Below are 18,035 nucleotides of genomic sequence, written 5' to 3'. Positions count from 1 at the left end.
TTCTTAACAGTAAAACACTAATCTATTTTTGTATTTTACTATTAACACAAAATAAGAATGATCATATCGTCTGTACTCCTGTGGACAATTTAAACAATGACAAGTGGTTTATTCACGGATTAACGCAAAACCGGAAGTGAATCATCTCAATTTCTCTGAGGCACCACACCCACTAAACAGATTAAAGCCCAGTTGTATTTTATTAACTGTTCAACTATATCAAATAACCCTTCATAACCCAACCCTTATGAATTCATTTTATTTATTTTATCTAAATATTTACAGTCAGGCTCCCAGCGCGCTACCTAAAGGGTCCTTCCGTGTAAACGCAACATGTGAAATGTGTTTTTAGGTTTCTACTCAACCAAACGTGTTTTGAAGTTGACCAACTTTGTATGAATGTGTACATATGTGTCACTTCACATTTTTCTTTGACGCTTTTACAACTTTTTCGTTCTAACTTTTTCGAATTTGCTGAAACCTGATTGGCTGTGTTGACAGACGCCTGCAAAATGAGCTCTGGTAAGTGTCATTATCTCATAGAACTGTTGTGTGACTCACAAAAGCAGATTCACCACGTGACTTAATGACACCAGAAGTTAAATGGGTTTGCATTAGCCTATTCGTTTTGTCGCAACTGGCTGCACTACTTATTAATGAAATACATTCTGCAGTAGTGCTGTAAGTACGTTTCCTTCAAGGTCAGGACATATAGCAGTGGTGGAAAAAGTATTCACATCATACTTAAGGAGAGGTAGCATCATTAGGCTACAAACATACTCCGTTTAAAGTAAAAGTCATGATTTCAAAATCTTACCAAAAAAAAGCACAATTTTACGGTTCTTAAATGTGGACACATTTGTATTTATTTCTACTTTACACATCCATTCCACACCAGTTTTGATAATTTACTTCTGGAAAAAAAATGTTTAAAGCAACATTTCAAAGGATTTCTCGTTCCAGCTTTTCATATGTGCAGCTTTGATGCTTGAAATGTGTATAACAGTAAAAGTAAAATACCTTTCAATTTGAGAAAATATGAGTCAATATAGGCAATTTGAATATTTCACTTTTTACATTCTAAGGTTTAAGACAAAAACGGTTGATTTCTCATGAAAATAATCAGCAGAGAAATCTCATAAAGTAAAAAAAAAAAGCGTACATTTAGACATGATCTAAATGTGGAAGTGTTTGTCTACTTGGTGTAATCACACACTGTTTCACTGTTTTTCCCCTCAGAGGTGTGCCCATTCTGCGGGAAAACGTACAAAAGATTGAAGAGTCATCTGCCACATTGTAAGGCAGCAGTGAGCTCCAAAACACATCCAACCAAACATGATGTCCCAGTGAATCAGACATCATCTTCTCAGCTCACTGCAACTTTGTCCAAACCAGACTCGACACAGGCATTGTCAAAAGAAACAAGTCCACAGTCAAAGAAGAGTAAAAAGATGTCTCTGGCATCAGCAGCAGAAACAACACAGCCATCGCCCCCGAGTTCTGCATCCCCTCCAACATCAGCTAAGAAGAAGAAACCAAAGCTGTCCGAACAAATAGCCAACTTTCCCATATCTACAACCACCTCCATTACATCCCCATTGCAACATCCATCTCCCACCATCTCTAAACGCAAAAAGCAGAGTCTCCGTGCTTTGATAGAAGCAGAAAAATTCCAACCGGTTTCTAAGGGATCACTCGAGGGGACTAGATTTGCCTCGGAAAACCTGCCCAAAACTAATCCTGACAAAAACTCAATAAAAGACAGGGCCAAGCCCACTAATGTGAAGAATTCAAAGAAGAAAAAGGCAACTGCACAATCCTTTTCTACAGCAAAAGATACCTCTACCTCTCTGGCCTCTAAAGAAGATGTCAGGGACAACCTCTGGGTGGACACTGAAGGAAGATTGGGGGATTTATCTGAGAATGAGATGTTTTTTAAATCAGAAAGCGGTCACCAGGCCAGGATTACCCTCAAGGGAGTTAAAGCCACGTTAGGCCGAGCTAATGCAGCCCGTCAGTCCAGCAGCACAAGTATCCTTAGCCGGATTGATACTGCAGATGATCCGAGCAGCAAAATCAGTCTCAGTGCAGTTCCACTCCCAGCAGGGAATAAAGTCAGCTGCTTGGTTACAATGAATACTCTGTCAGACCAGCCGCCTTGCACCTCTTCACAACATACAGAGTTACAATCAGTTATGAGAATAAGTTCAAAGTCTAAACAATTATCGTTAATACCCCTGCAACAGTTAAAGCTAACATCCCCTGCAGCTCTCCTCTCTCCTGGCCCTCTACCGTCTCAGACGAGCAAAGACACGTCCCCTTCACATACAGTCGGTATGCATGAGGGGATGAAGGTACCAGGACTCATTTCAATGTCATCATCACTCACAAGGTTTTCCCACCCTCTGACGGCACTGAGGTGTGGCACATCGAGAGCTGATGATGGTTTGAAGTTGCGGTACGAGGTCAGGAACCAAAACACTGCTGATGGAACTAAAGGTGGGTGTTTAGCTGGGCAAAAAACCTCCATAGTACAGACTGAAATGTATCTTAAAGGGAAAGAGGTGCATATCCATATTTATAGTGGTTAGTTAGCATTCAAGTCACACAATAACTTACTATTCAACCAATCAAAGCAGCGGTAGACTAAAACCTTCCGTGTTCTGCGAGGTGAAAGTAGTATAAGTAGTTTGGTGGCTACAAAGAAATATTGTAAATTCAGCGTAAATCAAACTGATATTATTATTTTTTAAGATGGCTAAGATAAATGTTGCTTTTGCCCCCGTCTACATTAGTACCATGCTTAGTTTCAGAACGATTACGTCACCTATTATAATTAATAACTAAATATGGAGTACTTCATACCACCCAATTAAAAAAAGACGCACTATCGCTTTAAAGGGGTCTTGGTTACTTATTCTTTCAGTCTTTTTTTAATTTTTTTTTTACATATTTGGATAAGTAGTTATATATATTTTTTGTATCCTCAGATTGTATTTATCCTTTTTCTTTATCTTTGTCATAATTGTGTAGGTGGTCTGACAGAGCGGAGTCTTGGACAGGTGCGATTGAGGGAGTTGCCTCAGTGGCTGGCCTACAAAACCCCCCGCCATCCTAAAGATGTAGTGAAAATGGTGACAGGAGGTGACTAACACACACATCCAACACGTATACAAATATTTATTGCACAGAACAGACCAGTTCATCTACTGTTTTTTGTCTTTTATTGTTCTTTATACAGAGTGTTTCCTTGAGGATTTTTGTATTGTAAACAAGATAATAGTCATTTCAGTCATCGCTGACATTTTTTTAAACGTTGACTTAAATTAATGTATATTGTAAACAAATTATACATAATTGTATAAGGTTAGTTGAAAGCAATAGTATTAAGTTTGAATAAAACATAAAAGGTTTGACTTAAAACTATTGCTTTCAACTAACCTCATACAATTATGTGGAACCTGTTGACATAAAACATTTACTTAAAGTCAATGTTTATTTTGTTCATTGTATTATGGTGATGTATCTCCTTTGAGCCTGTGTCAGGTAGTTGGTTATCTGCCAGAAGCTATAATACATTTACTTTTAATCCACTTTAAACCAGAATTTAACACAACACTTATATCTTGTTCTTTTATAATTATTTGTTTTTCCTGGATGAAGGATTTGAGTCATTAGACATCTTGATTTGAAGTTATCAGAGAAACAAACTGAGCAAAAGTTATTGACAGCTCCAGGGAAAAACTGAATTTCATTTGCTCTATTCAGTGTTTGTCCAGCTAAATCACACGTCTGTTTGTTTTGGAGAGAATACCTTTACTCTAACTCTTTGTAACAGGTCTTCATGTTTATTTTTCCTCTCCTCTTTTGTGCTTCCATCAGGCTGGCAGTGGTATAACAACAAGTATTTTCAAGTGAAGAAAGGTGGAATAGGTGGCCTGAACATGTTGTTAGCAGGATACTGTGTGGTCAGCTACATCTGGAGTTACTCACATATAAGTAAGTGTGAAGTATTCTGTCACTGTTGCTTTATGTAATGGGCTACATATATTTTGATTACTGAGTGTGTTCATGAATGATGTGTTTTTTTTCCCCAGAGCGTGATCGCTGGAGGAAGTACCACTGATGTCAGGGGAGGATGTTAGGACAAGCTTGACTCCGTATAAGAAAACCTCAACTTTGTTCAGCACTTTTTAGGCATCTATTTTCTTTATAGTAATATATTTAGCCCAGATCCAAACATTTCTACATAATGTATTGAAGCTCGACCTCAGTCAGTCTATTCTGTTTTCATCTTTGACTCTAAACAGGAAACTACAAACAGCAGTTAGTTAGCTTAGCATGAAGACTGGAAACAAGGACAAACAGCTAGCCTGGCTCTTTGAAACTGCTAATCCACCTACCAGCCCCTTTACCCTGTATCTTTAATCAAATTAGTTTTATCCTTAAAATAAAATTTCTGTGGTTGTATGCTTTTGCCAACCACTCAAGTTGCATTTTACTTTAATGTCTTTCCAAAATTTCATAATTTTGTCCTATTAGATATTTCTGTGAAATTTGTATAATTAGCGTATGACTTTGTGAGTTATGGCCACAGATGTATTTTATAACGTCACAGTGACCTTTAACCTTTGACCACAAAAGTCTGATCAGTTCATCCTCGAGTCAAAGTGGAAGTTTGTGCCAAATTTGAAGAAATTCCCTCCAGGCGTTCCTGAGATAATGTTATTCACGACAATGGGGCAGACAACCCAAAAAACATGATACCTCTGGTCACGGCCGTTTAGACTGGCTGTTTCTAGGCTTTATGCTAAGCTAACCAGTTGTTGGCCGTAGCCCTGTATTAAAGACAGTAAGGAATTAGGTATTCATAATCTTATTTAATTCTTGACCAGGAAGGGAATAAGTTATTTACCCAAAATGTAGAACTATTCCTTTACAACCCGAGGGGTATAAATTCTGATAGTAGCAGTTTAATTCAACTTGATATGAAGTGAAAGCTGTTTGCACTGCATCAAATTATTTATTTACTTACATATGATTGTATTATTTAAAGGTAGTTTAATTCGTATCTTGTTTTACTTTGAGAAGGAAGATTGTTCTAAAGAACTGCTGAATATTTATTTTTACTGTGAGTCCCACTGTGTTTCCAAAGGGCTCCACTAGGTGTCATTGTTGTGTTTTGTTACTAAAACCAAAAGGGCTTGGCAGTCAAATGTTTGCTATGCAGAGTTTTCTTAGCTCCTTTGTGCAGAGGCAATGGGGCTTGGGTCCATGAGGGGATTAAGGGAACCAATAGATTTTTTAACTTGATTATAATCTTGCTCTGGCAGTGGAGATTTAGATAAAAAGGAACATGTCCTGAAACTGCGGAAAGATCTTATCTAGGCTAACAAATGTGTTTTTCTTTTGGAAATGCTTCCCCTGTCACATGATGTTATTATGCATGCTTAGTCTGTCGGTGCCTGTATGTGAACACTCACAGAATAGTAATGGAGGGACGCTGAAGGAGGATCTAGTCTGGACTGCAGTGTATTGTTATTGTATTCAAAATGGATTTATTGTTGACTCTCTTTGCTGCTGTAGTGAACACACATTAGCTACAAATGATGAAATGACAGTATTTTTATAATGATTTTTTCTGGACTCCACTTCATAGCCAACACAATAAAAAATAATTTCCATTTTCTCGTTTACTTTTTTTTTTTACATTCTTTTTTTTTTCTCCATACAAAAATTATAAATATTTTGTGTTTCACTTTTCATTTTTGTACAAAACAACAAACTATACAAATCAAGTGAGACAAAACAACAGTGAAAATGAAGGAAAAACATCATTGAACTCATAACAGGGAAGGAAAAAGCACAGTATGTTTCAACCAGGCGCTCAGACACTGAAGTGCATCCAGATAACACGAACCAGCAATTACTAACTTTCCTGTGGAAACGAGCGCTAGAGGCACAAAGTCTTGCAGCAGCCACTTAAGCAAATCTCACATGACAGAGATTTCATTTCAAAAGCGGGAGTTTTTTCTAAGTGTGAACTGGTAGATCTACAAGGGTTGAGGCAGAGATACAGGCCGGCTGCGATGGCCACTGGCACTCAGACAGAAAAAAAAGAAGACGTTTGTTTTCTACCCATCCCCATGCAAAAGGCTTTCAGTCTGCTCATGTAGGCAGAAAGGTGACACTATCCAGAGTCAGCATTTAACCAAGCTGTGGTGCTGTGTTGGTTTGTAAATTGCTTTGCCTTGCTTTTAATATGGTGCAGATTTCTATAGGTTTGCGAAGAAATGCACTTAAAAATAAAAATCTGGCCAATATTTCTGATTAATTCTACAACATGATGCAATTGAACAATAATTTAAGTTTGAACTATAAAAACCACAAAAAAATACTCAAGACACAACCATATGGGAGCTTTAGGGGCACAGCTCCAGAGGAAACACTGCAGAGCGGTTGTTAACAGCACAAAGACGTAAAGATCTGACTGGGATTCTGGACAAAGCCACTTTCTCTCCTATTTTGAATTTTGGTTGCGCTGCTGAAAGGGTAAAAGAGAGGAGATGCTTAAAAGAACCACTGTAAAGCGATGAAATCATCGAGTGAACGTGAACAAAGTCAAGAGTAAGGTAATCAAACAACCAAACTAGATGAAAACATAGTCATAGACCATGTGAATGTGTCCTGATTAACACACACTCTGCCATGTCACTGTCGTAAAGCATAGATAGCTGGATATGATCAGTATATAATTATATGCAGAAGGCAGATCAACATACGTACAATCAATGACCCTTCAGGATCATTTAAACTAATGACCATATTGTCATCTTCACAAAGCCGGGGAACAACAAACTGTTTTTAATGTCAATTTTAAAAAATACAAGGAAAGAAAAATTTTTAAAAGAAAAATCATACTGTAACATATCTTCCTCAATCTGAGGACTAAACTCCCCCTGACACAACACGCTGTGAAATGATAAAAGTGTTTGAGATTGAGTATTTGTCCTGTGTCTGTGTCGGGGCTTGCATACCTTTAAGGTACAAAAGAAAAAAATGCCAAAAAACTGTGACTTGAGCACAAGAAATAAAGCATTGCTGAGTACAGTAACACTACTATACATGTTTATATGTGACTAGTTTGACTGGTTTCTAGAGTGATTAAGAGGTTATCCTTGTTGCAGGCAGCTGAAAGCAGGAGAACAGATTTTGGTTTCGGTTCCAAATATTCACATTCTATTTAGCCTAGCGTTATATCAGCAAGCCACATGTTCATATAGTTCCTGAAATAAGCAACAGTATGTTTAGTGCAATTTGTCTATGTGATTGTGTCCCTACTGAGCTTACCTAAGGAAATCTACACCTCTGAACCATGAATCTACCACACAGGTTGTACTAAAAGCCTGTGTGTATGTTTGTAATGCAGGAAGAAACAGAAGCAGTGGATATTTTTGAATAGAGCTCCTTCATGTAAACACTTAAATAAAAACCTACAATTAGGCACAAAGTCATCATTTTGTTCCTCCTTTTTCAGCATAGGTAGTGGGGGGTAATTAACTGGCACAAAATATTAATAACGTGTGTGAAGAGAGGGACTCTTATATTCAAGGGACTGTAATGGCAGACTCTAAAAACTTAAAATTAATCAAAACATTTTCCGTCTGTGAGTACATTGCATTGCACACATTCCCGGTTTTTATAGGTAATATTAAGTGCTTTCATGCCTCAAAACCCCCTCCGGAAACAATGGGTAAAAAAGACAAACTAAATACATGCTACATGGCCGGAGAAAACCTCTCTTCACACAGATGTTTTGGGGGGAAAACAACAATTATAACAGGGGAGATTAATACACGGGGGGGGGAAACGATACATTAGGGATGATATCAGTCTTAACATTCCAAGATGCTGTTGACTGCCGCCTCGAGAGCAGAGTCTGTGTCGGCGTGGGGGGGGGAGGAGAGCTGAGGTGGGAACTCGGGCGGGATCTGTTGCGCAGAGAGGTGGTGAGACCCCTGGTAGTGCGTCTGTCCTCTTGACGTTGCTGTGAAAGGGGAGGGGTTACCTTGGGGATAACTGTTGGCAGCTGGGAGGCTGTTGTTGCCGCTGGGCCCGTAGTGTTGCTGAGATCGCTTCAGTTCCAGGACACTCTTGTTTTCTAATAGCGGAGGGTGGAGTTTATCTACTGCACCTTGTCCTGCACCTTCACCCCCTCCCGGGTCTCCAAACCCGGGCTTGGAGTCTGTCCTGTGCGATGGCTCCGTGGAGCCTATGTCCGACGTATTCTGGCTACAGCTGGAAGATGACTTGGAGGGGGAGGGATCTTGGAATAGTTTGGATTTCCTCCCACAACAGAAATCTTCCAAGAATGTGTCTTTTAAAAGAAAAAGAAGAAGAAAAAAAAGAGTTGTATAAAATTACAGGGTCACTATAACAAAGGTTGTGACGTCCTTTGACAAATGCTTACGCAAAATTAGTTAAATAAGTCCCAAGACTGATGGTTTACCACCGTGCTGACCAATCTTACGAAAGTATGTTGATGAGACAGTTCCTGATTTATCTATCTAAAAAATGCCATGTTAGTGTCAGAATGTTCGAAAGATATGTGACTTGAGTTAAATGGGTTAAACTTTTACTTTGGGGAATATGGGGAAAAAGAATTGGACATAATCTGTGCTCATGTTCATGTCTCCCATTGAAGTGAATACTCAGGACCTGTCAATATTCTCCTAAAGGGGTCAGTCAGTCAGTGGTGAAAATCATGTGTAATGTGTAAATCTTTCTCAGTTGTAAATTATTAGCTTTCTGTTCTTTTTGTTGTTCGTCTTACCTGGATCTACTAGTACCATGCGTTTGTCTTGTGTCAGGTTGCTGCGCTCCTCTTGGTTGAACGTCCTGTCAATCATCACCATTTCTGATGACGGACTTGAACGCTGCAGGGAAGGTAAAGGCAAGTTGTGAGCCCTGTGCATGGCACAACATGATGCACCTGTTTTTGCAAGTATTTTTCTCGTGTGTGCCTACCTCCGCTTCCACCATAAGTAACCGTCTGTATTTGTTAACCATAGTATGAGTCCTCTTCAGCACTTGAGTTGCAACTACTTCAAATTCTTCATCAACTGTAAAAAGCAAAAAGAATCAGGAACTTCACTTGCGTAAAAGCCATGCCTTGACATGCTATACTTCTGCAGATTTAGGGTGAAGTTAATAATTCAAGGCTTTACCCTCTGAGAACTCCTCCTGGCTGGGTGGAGTTCCCTGGAACACGTGGTACGGGAGGAGTCTCTGCAGTGCATCATCAATTGAATGAAATCGACGCAGATCTATGGTCTGAACTCCAGCATGATCCTTCCTCAACTGCTGTAAAATCCTATAGAGATGTCAGGAAGAAGAGACGGGCTCATTCATTGGCTGAACCACAAGCTATATAAACACATGCCACTGTTTACCACATAAACAAGTATGTAAATAGTACACAGCAAGTTATATTCTCACATTTCTCCTCTTGTAAGTGGTGGAAGGGCAGGTCTCTTCTGAGCACTGATCTATTAGGAGAAAGAAAACACATTTTGCAAAACAAATAGGGTGTCAGAAATGAGCATATTTAAACGACTGAAAACAGCAATTTTAAATAAAAACGTCATTATTATCAAAATATTGTCAAATATTTCATGCACCTGGGCTCCAACGATTATGCATGATGGGATGAGTGACATACCTGAGAGTTTATCTTTGAATCTTGAGTCATTGTTGTCATGGCTAAAAGAGATCATACAAAACAACAAGGAAACATTACATTTAGCAGACTACATTTAAATATATATTATGTATTGACAAAGATATGTCAGCCTTTGTTACCATGGATGCTGCTGAGCTGCACCTGATTGAGGGCAGGTGATGAAGCATTCTAAAAAAGATAAATTAAAGGGGTTTCTGTCATATAAGCATTTCCAGGGAACAGGTTATGAATGTAAACAAAGAAAAACCACCAGTGATTATACCTGTCTGTAGTCTTCCTGTGTCACAGTACTGGCTAAAGGGGACAGGGAAGTGAAATTCTGAGTTTGTGTCACCAGAAGGCGCTGAACGTGGCCCCCCTGCACTTGGCCTTGACCGCCGATCCCCGTCGTTGCTGGACCCACCAGAGTCAGCCGCCCGGCAGAGCACGACGTCTGCATGGGGGCGGGGTTCGCACAAGAAACCCCTGTCCATGTTTGAGTTACACCCCCTCCAATCTGACTCCTGCTGACTACCCCCTGATTCAAAATGAGCTGTCCTCCCTGCTGTGGAGTAAAGTTCTGCCCTTGAAGAATCTGCACAGCGTTCTGACTGGTAATCATGGGGTTTGAGTTGGGGTCAGTAGGGCCGTTATGGATACTGCTAGCAGGAGTAAGAGCCAAGGAGTTGGGCAGTAAGAACTGTCCAGGCTGGAGATTTGTCTGGGCCTGCGCTTGCTGCTGCTCCAGGGTTGGCTGCACTACAATAGAGCCATTGGCTGTGTATTGCCCCCCAGGAGTAGCAGTGTTAGCGTTCACTACATTAGCCATGGTGGTGGAAGTGTGCTGAAGGCCAAGGCTGTACACAGTCTGAGCCCCAGTTTGGAGGGGTTTAGGCTGGATGGGTCTAACAAGAGTCTGTGTCCCCCCTGGGCCTCTCTGTATGATGATGTTTTGAAGGGGGATGTTTTTGTAAGGTAAGCCCACCTGACCTTGAGTAGGGGCGAAGACCTGCCCCCCTGCTGCGGCCCCTGCTGCAGCTACAGGCGCACCGGGCCTCAACACGAGCTGGGGAGTTCTCTCCAAGTTGCTCAGAGTCATCACACCACCCCCTGCCCCGAACGAGCCCAACACCTGGATGTGCTGGGCGGAGCCATTGGGCAGCGGGGAAACACCTTGTAGGAACTGGCCTGTTGGGAAAGCAGCTGTCGCTGTGGTTACAACTCCTCCGCCATAACCCCCCCCAGAAACCAGCTGGGAGGGGAAGGGTACAGGAGCCTGCACCAGAGTGGGGGCAGGCTGGGAGTCCAGTAAGGCCTCCTGGGCCAACGTCTGCTCTGTGATGTCGGCCTCCATAAGGGACTTCTGTAGGATGTCAAAGGGCTGGTCCTCGCCCCCAAGATCCACCCCTCCGGGAGAATTCCCAGGCCCCAATTCATCCTCGATAAATGAAAGGCTACCGGAGAGCTGAAGGCCTGCCCCTGTTGAATCCTCGCCGAAATCACCCATTGTAGAAGAGCCATCCTTGAGGCCAGAGTTGGAGCCAGCCTGAATGAAGCATTTAGAGAAAATGAAAAGAGAGTTTGCATGTGAGCAGCATACAAGACAGATTTCCTTGTAGGTCTTTTTATAACATGTACATAAAGGGGAAACTATTCTAGAACTTTGTTTTATGAAGGGTGAACCATTTTGAAAAAACAACTAAGTGGTTGTTGGATCAAAGTGCACTTACCGTGTCACTCGAAAAGAAGGACCCATCCGACCCATAAGCTGCATTTGTTACATCATCCTCCTCAATCTGCAGAAACAGAATAGACAGAGGTTAACAGAGGATCAGTAGACCCTTTATGCATCAAAGTGATGTAATTACTCAGACAAACATAGTGAGGAATGACTGTGAATACATTAGGAAAGAGTCACTCACAGACTTGCTGTTGCTGCCATGGAGATAGTCATTTAAAGCATCCACATCTCTGAAAAACATGCAGAAAGAAATTCAACATTAGATACATGTATTTGACTTAATGTTGTTTAAATACTGATTAACTGGTCCTGGATTAGAGTGACTGAAAGAACCGTACTTTGAATGCCTGAATGGAACATTGGATTACCAACTTCCTTAATTTATGAAAAGATAAGCAAATAAATTGGCAGATTCTTGTAGATTTAATTTCAAAGAGGAACCCTAGTAATAATAGCTAACTATTTAAACCAAACATAAGGACACCTAAAAATGTGAGGCCACACTATGAATTGCATATTAAAGACCAATATTAGTGTCTGTACATATATAAAAGGGCTTTTTACCCTAAAATATCAAGAAGATGGCGATCGTCCTCATCATCCATGACACCTGAAAGAAGAGGAAGGTATATCGAGATAGAAAGCAGCAGGTTAGGAGAGGGCTGGTATGAATTTTAGAGTAGGTAATTCATGTTTAAATTTGCATGGAGCCATGACTGGTAGCTTCATTGATCATGACAATAAACCTTAAGTTATTACTTTGTTGTTATTCTGAAGTAGGAGCATATGTATTGTGTTTGTAGTAAGGACATCTCACTCACAGATTTCCAGCAGGAAGCATGGATTCAGTCATTTAACACCCTTTGTTTTCTGGGCTGCAGGTTGAGAAACTGCATTTAGTATTAAGTAAATAAACATGTGAGAAACAGGGTGTGGGAACGAGATGGACGAGATTAAGGAAAATATGGGTGTGACGTGTGGGGAGTGAAGAGGAATACAAATAGGTTATTCAGTGCTGTGGTAAATCTGTATAGTGAAGGGCAGGATGGCCTTCATCCCCTCCTACAGATATTTGTCTCACACACAAAACTCCCACCCATTACCCTCCTCTGCTGTCCCACATTGGTTGTCTGCACAGACTGAAAATGGCCATTAGAGTGTAAATAACTCCACCCTGCTGCTCCATTTATATACCATAGTTGTTTTGAGTTTCTACATAGAAAGAGGTGTTGGCTTTAAGTTGTCAGCCTGCAAAGGTATGCAGCGCTCTTAGTGCTTCATTATAAGAGGGACTACAGGCCAAATCATGATGCAGCTGAGTAATGGGTAATGAGTGTTTGAATATCTTATGAGGTTACTATTTTAATGTTATAATTGTATTTACGAAATATGGAGCACATGGCGAGGGAATGTAGCTTATGTGTCAGAAAATAATTTGTTCATTCATCCAGCAACTTATTAAAAGGATTTTATGTTGTAATCTGTAAAGTCATTGAGAAATACACTCTGTTGCTGCGTAGATGAAACTGCAATGCTACAAAATGGCTGTTACCCTGCAATAGGCTGTCCTTACAACAGAACCACGTTCAGCCTCCATCTTTGGTTCAGGGAGAACAAAGAACGACAGGGCTGCAGTGCAAACTAGGCTCTGGAAACTGACAGAACCATGACTTTTAAATACTATGAAACCAACCTAACGCTTCCTCAAGTATAGAATATTGTAATTTATTTAATATCCACACTGAATTTGCTACAATTTCTTTTCAGGAGATATGCTATAACAGACAGAGGGGCTCCTTTTTCCTTTAAAATTGGACCCAAAGCTACACAAATGTGAGGAAGCAATTTCGACCTTTCCCAACAAAAAAAGGAAACCAAACGATTAACAGTGACGTTTTATTTCACAAAATAAGCTCCATATGTGTACTGTGTAGGTCAAATAAAATACAAAAATAACACTACACTTGTTTCTGTCATCTATCGATGTATATAACTGGCACATCATGTGTTACTTTAAACGTTACCAATGTTAGCAAAATATAAGCTAATTGTAAACTACAGTTAAGCGGTTAGCTTACATTACATTTTTAAAAAGACGATAGAGCTAGAAGTACCTAAGCTGACAAAAATAGCGTTTTAAGTAGCTCAAAGGCAGAGGATTTGCAGACTTGTCGCCAGTTCTGATTTGTGTTGTCGAACATAAAGTTAACGTTACCGATACATTTAAAGAGTTTGTTTAATTGAGGGCTTAAATTCGTAGTCTCCGAAATCCGCACTAGCTTGAATGCTTCGACGCAGACCAAGCTAGTCCCTGCTGCAGTCCTGCTACAAGGGCTGCATGGTATCGCTAAGTAAGCCAGCTAATGTACAGCTTGCAAGTTTTATTTCCAAAAATAGACTGAATCGACAGAAAGATAATCGCATTCAAGCAGCACAAAACGCCCGACGTCCAGCCTGTGGCTGCTCGTCGCTGACGTGATCTTTCTTTCTCTGTTGGGGAGGCTTTCATTTGTCCTCAATGTGGCTCATCTGCCAGCATGAAAAACGTCACATTTGTCTCGATATACAGAACCGACGCGTTTCAACCGGGGGATTCCGTACAAGCCCTTGTTCTGGTCGGGTAGCTCTGCGGACTCGAAGCTCCGTAACATTTTAACGAATAACACCGGCCTGTTCTGGCTAGCTAGCTGCGGTGTCGACGACGCCTGTTTTGAAAACGTCGGGTGGATTCGTCGAAAATGCCAGAGGACTAAACCGTGTCAAGCCGTAAACATTTATCCCGATTATCACAACATAAAGACGACTCAAAGAGGCAAACCCTTTACTCCTGTCTCACTCCTCTTGAAACCCAATATCTCCATTTGGCAACTTTTAATTTGCTCCCCCCCTCCTTCTCCTCCTCCTCCTTCTCCCTCTCCCACTCATATATTTTTCTCACTGTCCCTGTTCTGTCTCAGATAGATTTTTCTCTCCGCTCAAACTCTCTTCCCTCCCTGAAGGAAGGGAGGAAGGAGGTTGTGTGTGTTTTTTCCTTGAAATTTTTATCACAAAATTATAATACACTCAAAGGGAAACTCACCGTCATGAAAAAGCAGTGCCTTGTCAACGGGGTTTCCTCGCCATCACCGCACGGGTTGTTGGGGTAGTGCACAGAACAAGGCAACCCAAATCATCAGTCCTCAACAGTGTTTACGACTATCAGAAATTTGAATAGGAATTATATGTAAAAAAAACAACTACAAAAGAATTTATAGACATATTTATATATTAAAGGGAATTATAATAACATGCGTCAATGCCATTATGAATAGCGGATACATTTTATTAGACTTAATCATTACCAACAGTAGAGGGCGGGCCTCTGGTGTGTGTGCCACACCTTAACGTTGCTCAGGTATGACGGTATTTACTGTGTGGGAAAAGGCTTCTTAGTTTAAGACTTACCTACTAATCTACACATAAACTATGAAAATGTAAATAATTTTGCACAATCATAGATACTTTTTTATTTTATTTCAGATAAAGCCATTTTAATGTTTTCATATTTATTGACATTTTTAATAATGTATTCTATTGGGTAAATATCTGTATGTTTTTTTTGCAATTACAGTATTCTACGTTTAATCTTATATTAAATGTTGGTTTTCCATAATACCAACTTTACTTTGGGCAATATATACAATATAAGTAAAACAAGACAAAGACCATGCTCTAACGTAGGCATTACGTATACATCCAAAAGCATATTTTATAAGTGATAATAATATAACTAATAACAAGCATAAGTAAATAAGCGAGTAGAAAATACACAAACCACTTAAAATATTACAAATAATACTATTACTATAAATAAAGGACATAAAATAGTATAGAGGCACTAATACATTTGAAGGTAGATGAAAGCTAATTGCCAAACTGTAAAAAAAATAAATAGATTGTCCTCATAATAATTGGCCTTACAAATTTTAATAATAAAAGATACTCTCCCAAGTTCCAATAAAAATACATAGTAAAAGAAGAAAAACGTTTGGAATTAAGGTTATAAACAGCATACATGTATCACGTAAAGACGTAAAGATCATGTAAAGAAAATTATATTGGTGGGTTAAAGGGCAACCCTCCTAAAACCTTAATATATTTAGGATTTGGTTTAATTTTTAATATACATTTGTATCTTTGTCCAGATCACTTGCTGCTATGACATGTCCCATACAGCAGGTGGCGGTGAGCTCCAACTTTGGCCCGCAAAAGTCACGAAGAAGAAAATGCTGTTATCACTTCCGCAACAACTGACAGTGCAACAACATGGAAGCAATGGCTGAACATAGCCGTGAAACCCGGGTTACCGGCGAAAGTGTCGCAGACAAGATACAAGAACGGCTTCAGAAGCGGCACCAGGCGAGGGCAGAGGATGCCGAGAGGAAGAAGGAAGCTAAAGAGAGCCAGTCCGTCGCCGAGGAAAAGAGCGAGTATTTCGCCAGCACTTTCAACGCAGAGCAGGCCTCCATCGAGGAGCTGCTGTCCAGCTGCTCCGGAGCGGACCGGACGGTGGTGACTCAAACACTGGAGGAGGCGACGGTCAAAACTCTGCAGCTGCAGAAATTTCTGAACGACAGCATATTGTTTCTGACGCAGTACGAGCTGAGACGAGCCCAGGATGCTCTGCAGAAACTCCTTGCCTCCTCCGCTGAGATCAGAGAGGAGGCTCTGCCCAAGAAGAAGTTTGCCTTTAGAGCTCGCAGTAAAGCAACAGATAAGGTATCTGCACCCCCAGTGATAGACACACCTGCAGGTACCGGTAGCACTAAGGTGGTTGGAGCTCCTGCAGAGTCTTTGCAGTGCTGTTTCTCCAACATGGACAATGTGTGTCTGATAAAGACAGCCGAGGACATCCATAAACAAGACGTGCTGTTGACTCACCTGAATAACTGCAAAGTGCGTCTGTTTGGATCTCCTAGCACACTGCACATGACTCACATCAACAACTGTGAGATCCTGTGTGGTCCCGTGTCAAGTTCAGTATTTGTTGACCAATGTAGTAACAGTACTCTGGCCATCCCTTGTCAGCAGCTGCGGACCCACAACACCACAGACACACAGGTATACCTGCACGTCACCAGCCGAGCCATCGTAGAGGACTGTCATGGGGTTCACTTTGCCCCGTTCACATGGTCTTATCCCACCCTGGATGAGGACTTTATTGTGTCTGGATTAGACCGGGATCGAAACAACTGGAGCCAGGTAGATGACTTCAACTGGCTCGCTGCAGGAACGCCTTCCCCTAACTGGAATGTCATCCCAGAAGCAGAAAGGAAAACCAACTGGGAACTCTAGGTTTTAATTCCAAAACCATAACTTGTAACTAAAGTAACATGTCAAACAATGAAATCTTTATGAAAAGTTCAGCAAAAATGCATCTTGTCTGTGTTATTTCACAGTTGCATGAAGGTTTTCAGTAGGTTGTCTGTTAAATCAAAAAACATGTTTAAAGGCCTACATTCTTTTGCTTACACGTCGCAAATGCAAAAATGAGTCCTCATAAAGAGAATGCCGGACCCCTAATGATTAGATTTGAACCCTATTTGGAAATGTTTTTTCCGACCCAGTATGAGCTGATACAAGCCTATGTAGGCAATTTGTACTTTTTGGGTGATCGCAGCCAATATTACTTGTTGTAGATGGTCTCATATTTGTAATGATGGATATGGCAGCCAATGATTAACAAGAAACAAAAGAAACTGTTTAATTTCAACTGTTAACATATTCAGTTTAGTAAATATCTTGGTCACAAAATATAAGAGATCTTTTACAAAAAAGAATTTCAGAATTTTTTTAAGTATTTGAAGATGAATCTCCTGTTGGCTGACTAATCATTAATTGATTAATTGTTCTTAATTTACTCAAATATTGATACCTGTCCTAAAAGCTAAGTATTAGTCAATCCTGAATACCAGGTAATCTTACAGGCAGAATTTCTAACTGTGAATCTCCTGCAGATAGATTTGTACAGATTTCACTGTAGTTATTTTAAGAGGCACAATTTCCTTGTCAATTGTCAATTAAATTCTGGCTTGAATAGAATATTCCGATGGGAAAACTTCTCTAAAAAAAACATGGACCAAAGAATTTACTTAAAAATCGACAAAGAACATTTAAATTAAGAATGCTTGTTTTTGTTTCCTTGTCATTTTAATAATGATAACAACTTGAAACTTATTGTTTAATCTAATTTAATCTACAGTCACAGATTTAAAACAACTCAAACTGTCACCCAAAGAATCAACTCAAAAGCACTCAATGCTTCAAAAGCTGTTTTTATTGTTATTATTTAAGGGGAATAAAAGGCCCAGTAATGATCCCATGTAGAAATGCTGTGCCTTTATGCTGCTGGCAACCACCGACCCTGAATGGCACTGGCTCTGATCTACAACTTACGACAATACCTTGTCTTAGCTCTTGAAAAGTGCCATTAAAATGAGACCAAAATAAAACGTATTCCTGCTTTACATGTTTGTTTTTTTCTGCTGTTTCCTTTTGATACCAATTGCCCTCTTACAAAGAAACACACATATT

At 40.2% G+C, this 18,035-nt stretch overlaps 3 protein-coding genes across 7 annotated transcripts; 2 read left to right on the top strand and 1 right to left on the bottom strand.

Moving 5' to 3' along the window:
- The first annotated feature begins 318 nt into the window (after positions 1–318).
- On the top strand, positions 319–5,677 carry si:dkey-21c1.4 (uncharacterized). 2 transcript variants are annotated; one of them, XM_063893986.1, is made up of 5 exons: positions 319–522; positions 1,240–2,499; positions 3,034–3,144; positions 3,883–3,999; positions 4,098–5,677. In XM_063893986.1, the coding sequence occupies exons 1-5, from the start codon at positions 513–515 to the stop codon at positions 4,124–4,126; spliced, it is 1,527 nt and encodes a 508-aa protein (XP_063750056.1). In that variant the 5' UTR covers positions 319–512; the 3' UTR covers positions 4,127–5,677. The 2 variants fall into 2 exon arrangements, with proteins under 2 accessions (XP_063750056.1, XP_063750057.1); XM_063893987.1 differs by lacking the exon at positions 319–522 and adding an exon at positions 633–681.
- On the bottom strand, positions 5,534–14,666 carry bicral (BICRA like chromatin remodeling complex associated protein). 3 transcript variants are annotated; one of them, XM_063893984.1, is made up of 13 exons: positions 14,542–14,666; positions 12,284–12,337; positions 12,027–12,072; positions 11,644–11,692; positions 11,452–11,517; positions 10,005–11,267; positions 9,862–9,910; positions 9,722–9,762; positions 9,499–9,548; positions 9,228–9,373; positions 9,028–9,122; positions 8,834–8,936; positions 5,534–8,377 (listed from the first exon to the last, which is right to left on the bottom strand). In XM_063893984.1, exons 3-13 carry the CDS (start codon positions 12,065–12,067, stop codon positions 7,896–7,898), a joined length of 2,385 nt encoding a protein of 794 aa, XP_063750054.1. In that variant the 5' UTR covers positions 12,068–12,072; positions 12,284–12,337; positions 14,542–14,666; the 3' UTR covers positions 5,534–7,895. The 3 variants fall into 3 exon arrangements, with proteins under 3 accessions (XP_063750054.1, XP_063750055.1, XP_063750053.1); XM_063893985.1 differs by lacking the exon at positions 12,284–12,337 and having other exon boundaries at positions 14,542–14,615; XM_063893983.1 differs by having other exon boundaries at positions 12,284–14,598.
- Positions 12,658–17,968, top strand: tbcc (tubulin folding cofactor C). Of its 2 annotated transcripts, XM_063893991.1 has the most exons (3): positions 12,658–12,788; positions 15,647–16,397; positions 16,533–17,968. In XM_063893991.1, exons 2-3 carry the CDS (start codon positions 15,768–15,770, stop codon positions 16,794–16,796), a joined length of 894 nt encoding a protein of 297 aa, XP_063750061.1. In that variant the 5' UTR covers positions 12,658–12,788; positions 15,647–15,767; the 3' UTR covers positions 16,797–17,968. The 2 variants fall into 2 exon arrangements, with proteins under 2 accessions (XP_063750061.1, XP_063750060.1); XM_063893990.1 differs by having other exon boundaries at positions 12,659–12,788; positions 15,647–17,968.
- Positions 17,969–18,035: the final 67 nt, after the last annotated feature.

This window comes from Eleginops maclovinus, chromosome 10, assembly GCF_036324505.1.
Source record: "Eleginops maclovinus isolate JMC-PN-2008 ecotype Puerto Natales chromosome 10, JC_Emac_rtc_rv5, whole genome shotgun sequence".
In the NCBI taxonomy this organism is placed as follows: Eukaryota; Metazoa; Chordata; class Actinopteri; order Perciformes; family Eleginopidae; genus Eleginops; species Eleginops maclovinus.
The sequence above is the reverse complement of the archived record's forward strand: the minus strand, read 5'-3'. Positions and strand labels throughout refer to the sequence as shown.

Bases quoted from the DNA above. Each gene is read 5' to 3' on its own strand.
- si:dkey-21c1.4 (XM_063893986.1), top strand. The intron at 2,500-3,033 runs GTGGGTGTTTAG...ATAATTGTGTAG, and splicing joins CACTGCTGATGGAACTAAAG to GTGGTCTGACAGAGCGGAGT. The intron at 4,000-4,097 runs GTAAGTGTGAAG...TTTTTTCCCCAG, and splicing joins CTGGAGTTACTCACATATAA to AGCGTGATCGCTGGAGGAAG.
- bicral (XM_063893984.1), bottom strand. From the start codon at position 12,067: ATGGATGATGAGGACGATCGCCATCTTCTTGATATTTTAGG. The intron at 9,911-10,004 runs GTATAATCACTG...TATCTTTTTTAG, and splicing joins CACAGGAAGACTACAGACAG to AATGCTTCATCACCTGCCCT. The intron at 9,763-9,861 runs GTAACAAAGGCT...GATCTCTTTTAG, and splicing joins GCAGCTCAGCAGCATCCATG to CCATGACAACAATGACTCAA.
- tbcc (XM_063893990.1), top strand. From the start codon at position 15,768: ATGGAAGCAATGGCTGAACATAGCCGTGAAACCCGGGTTACCGGCGAA.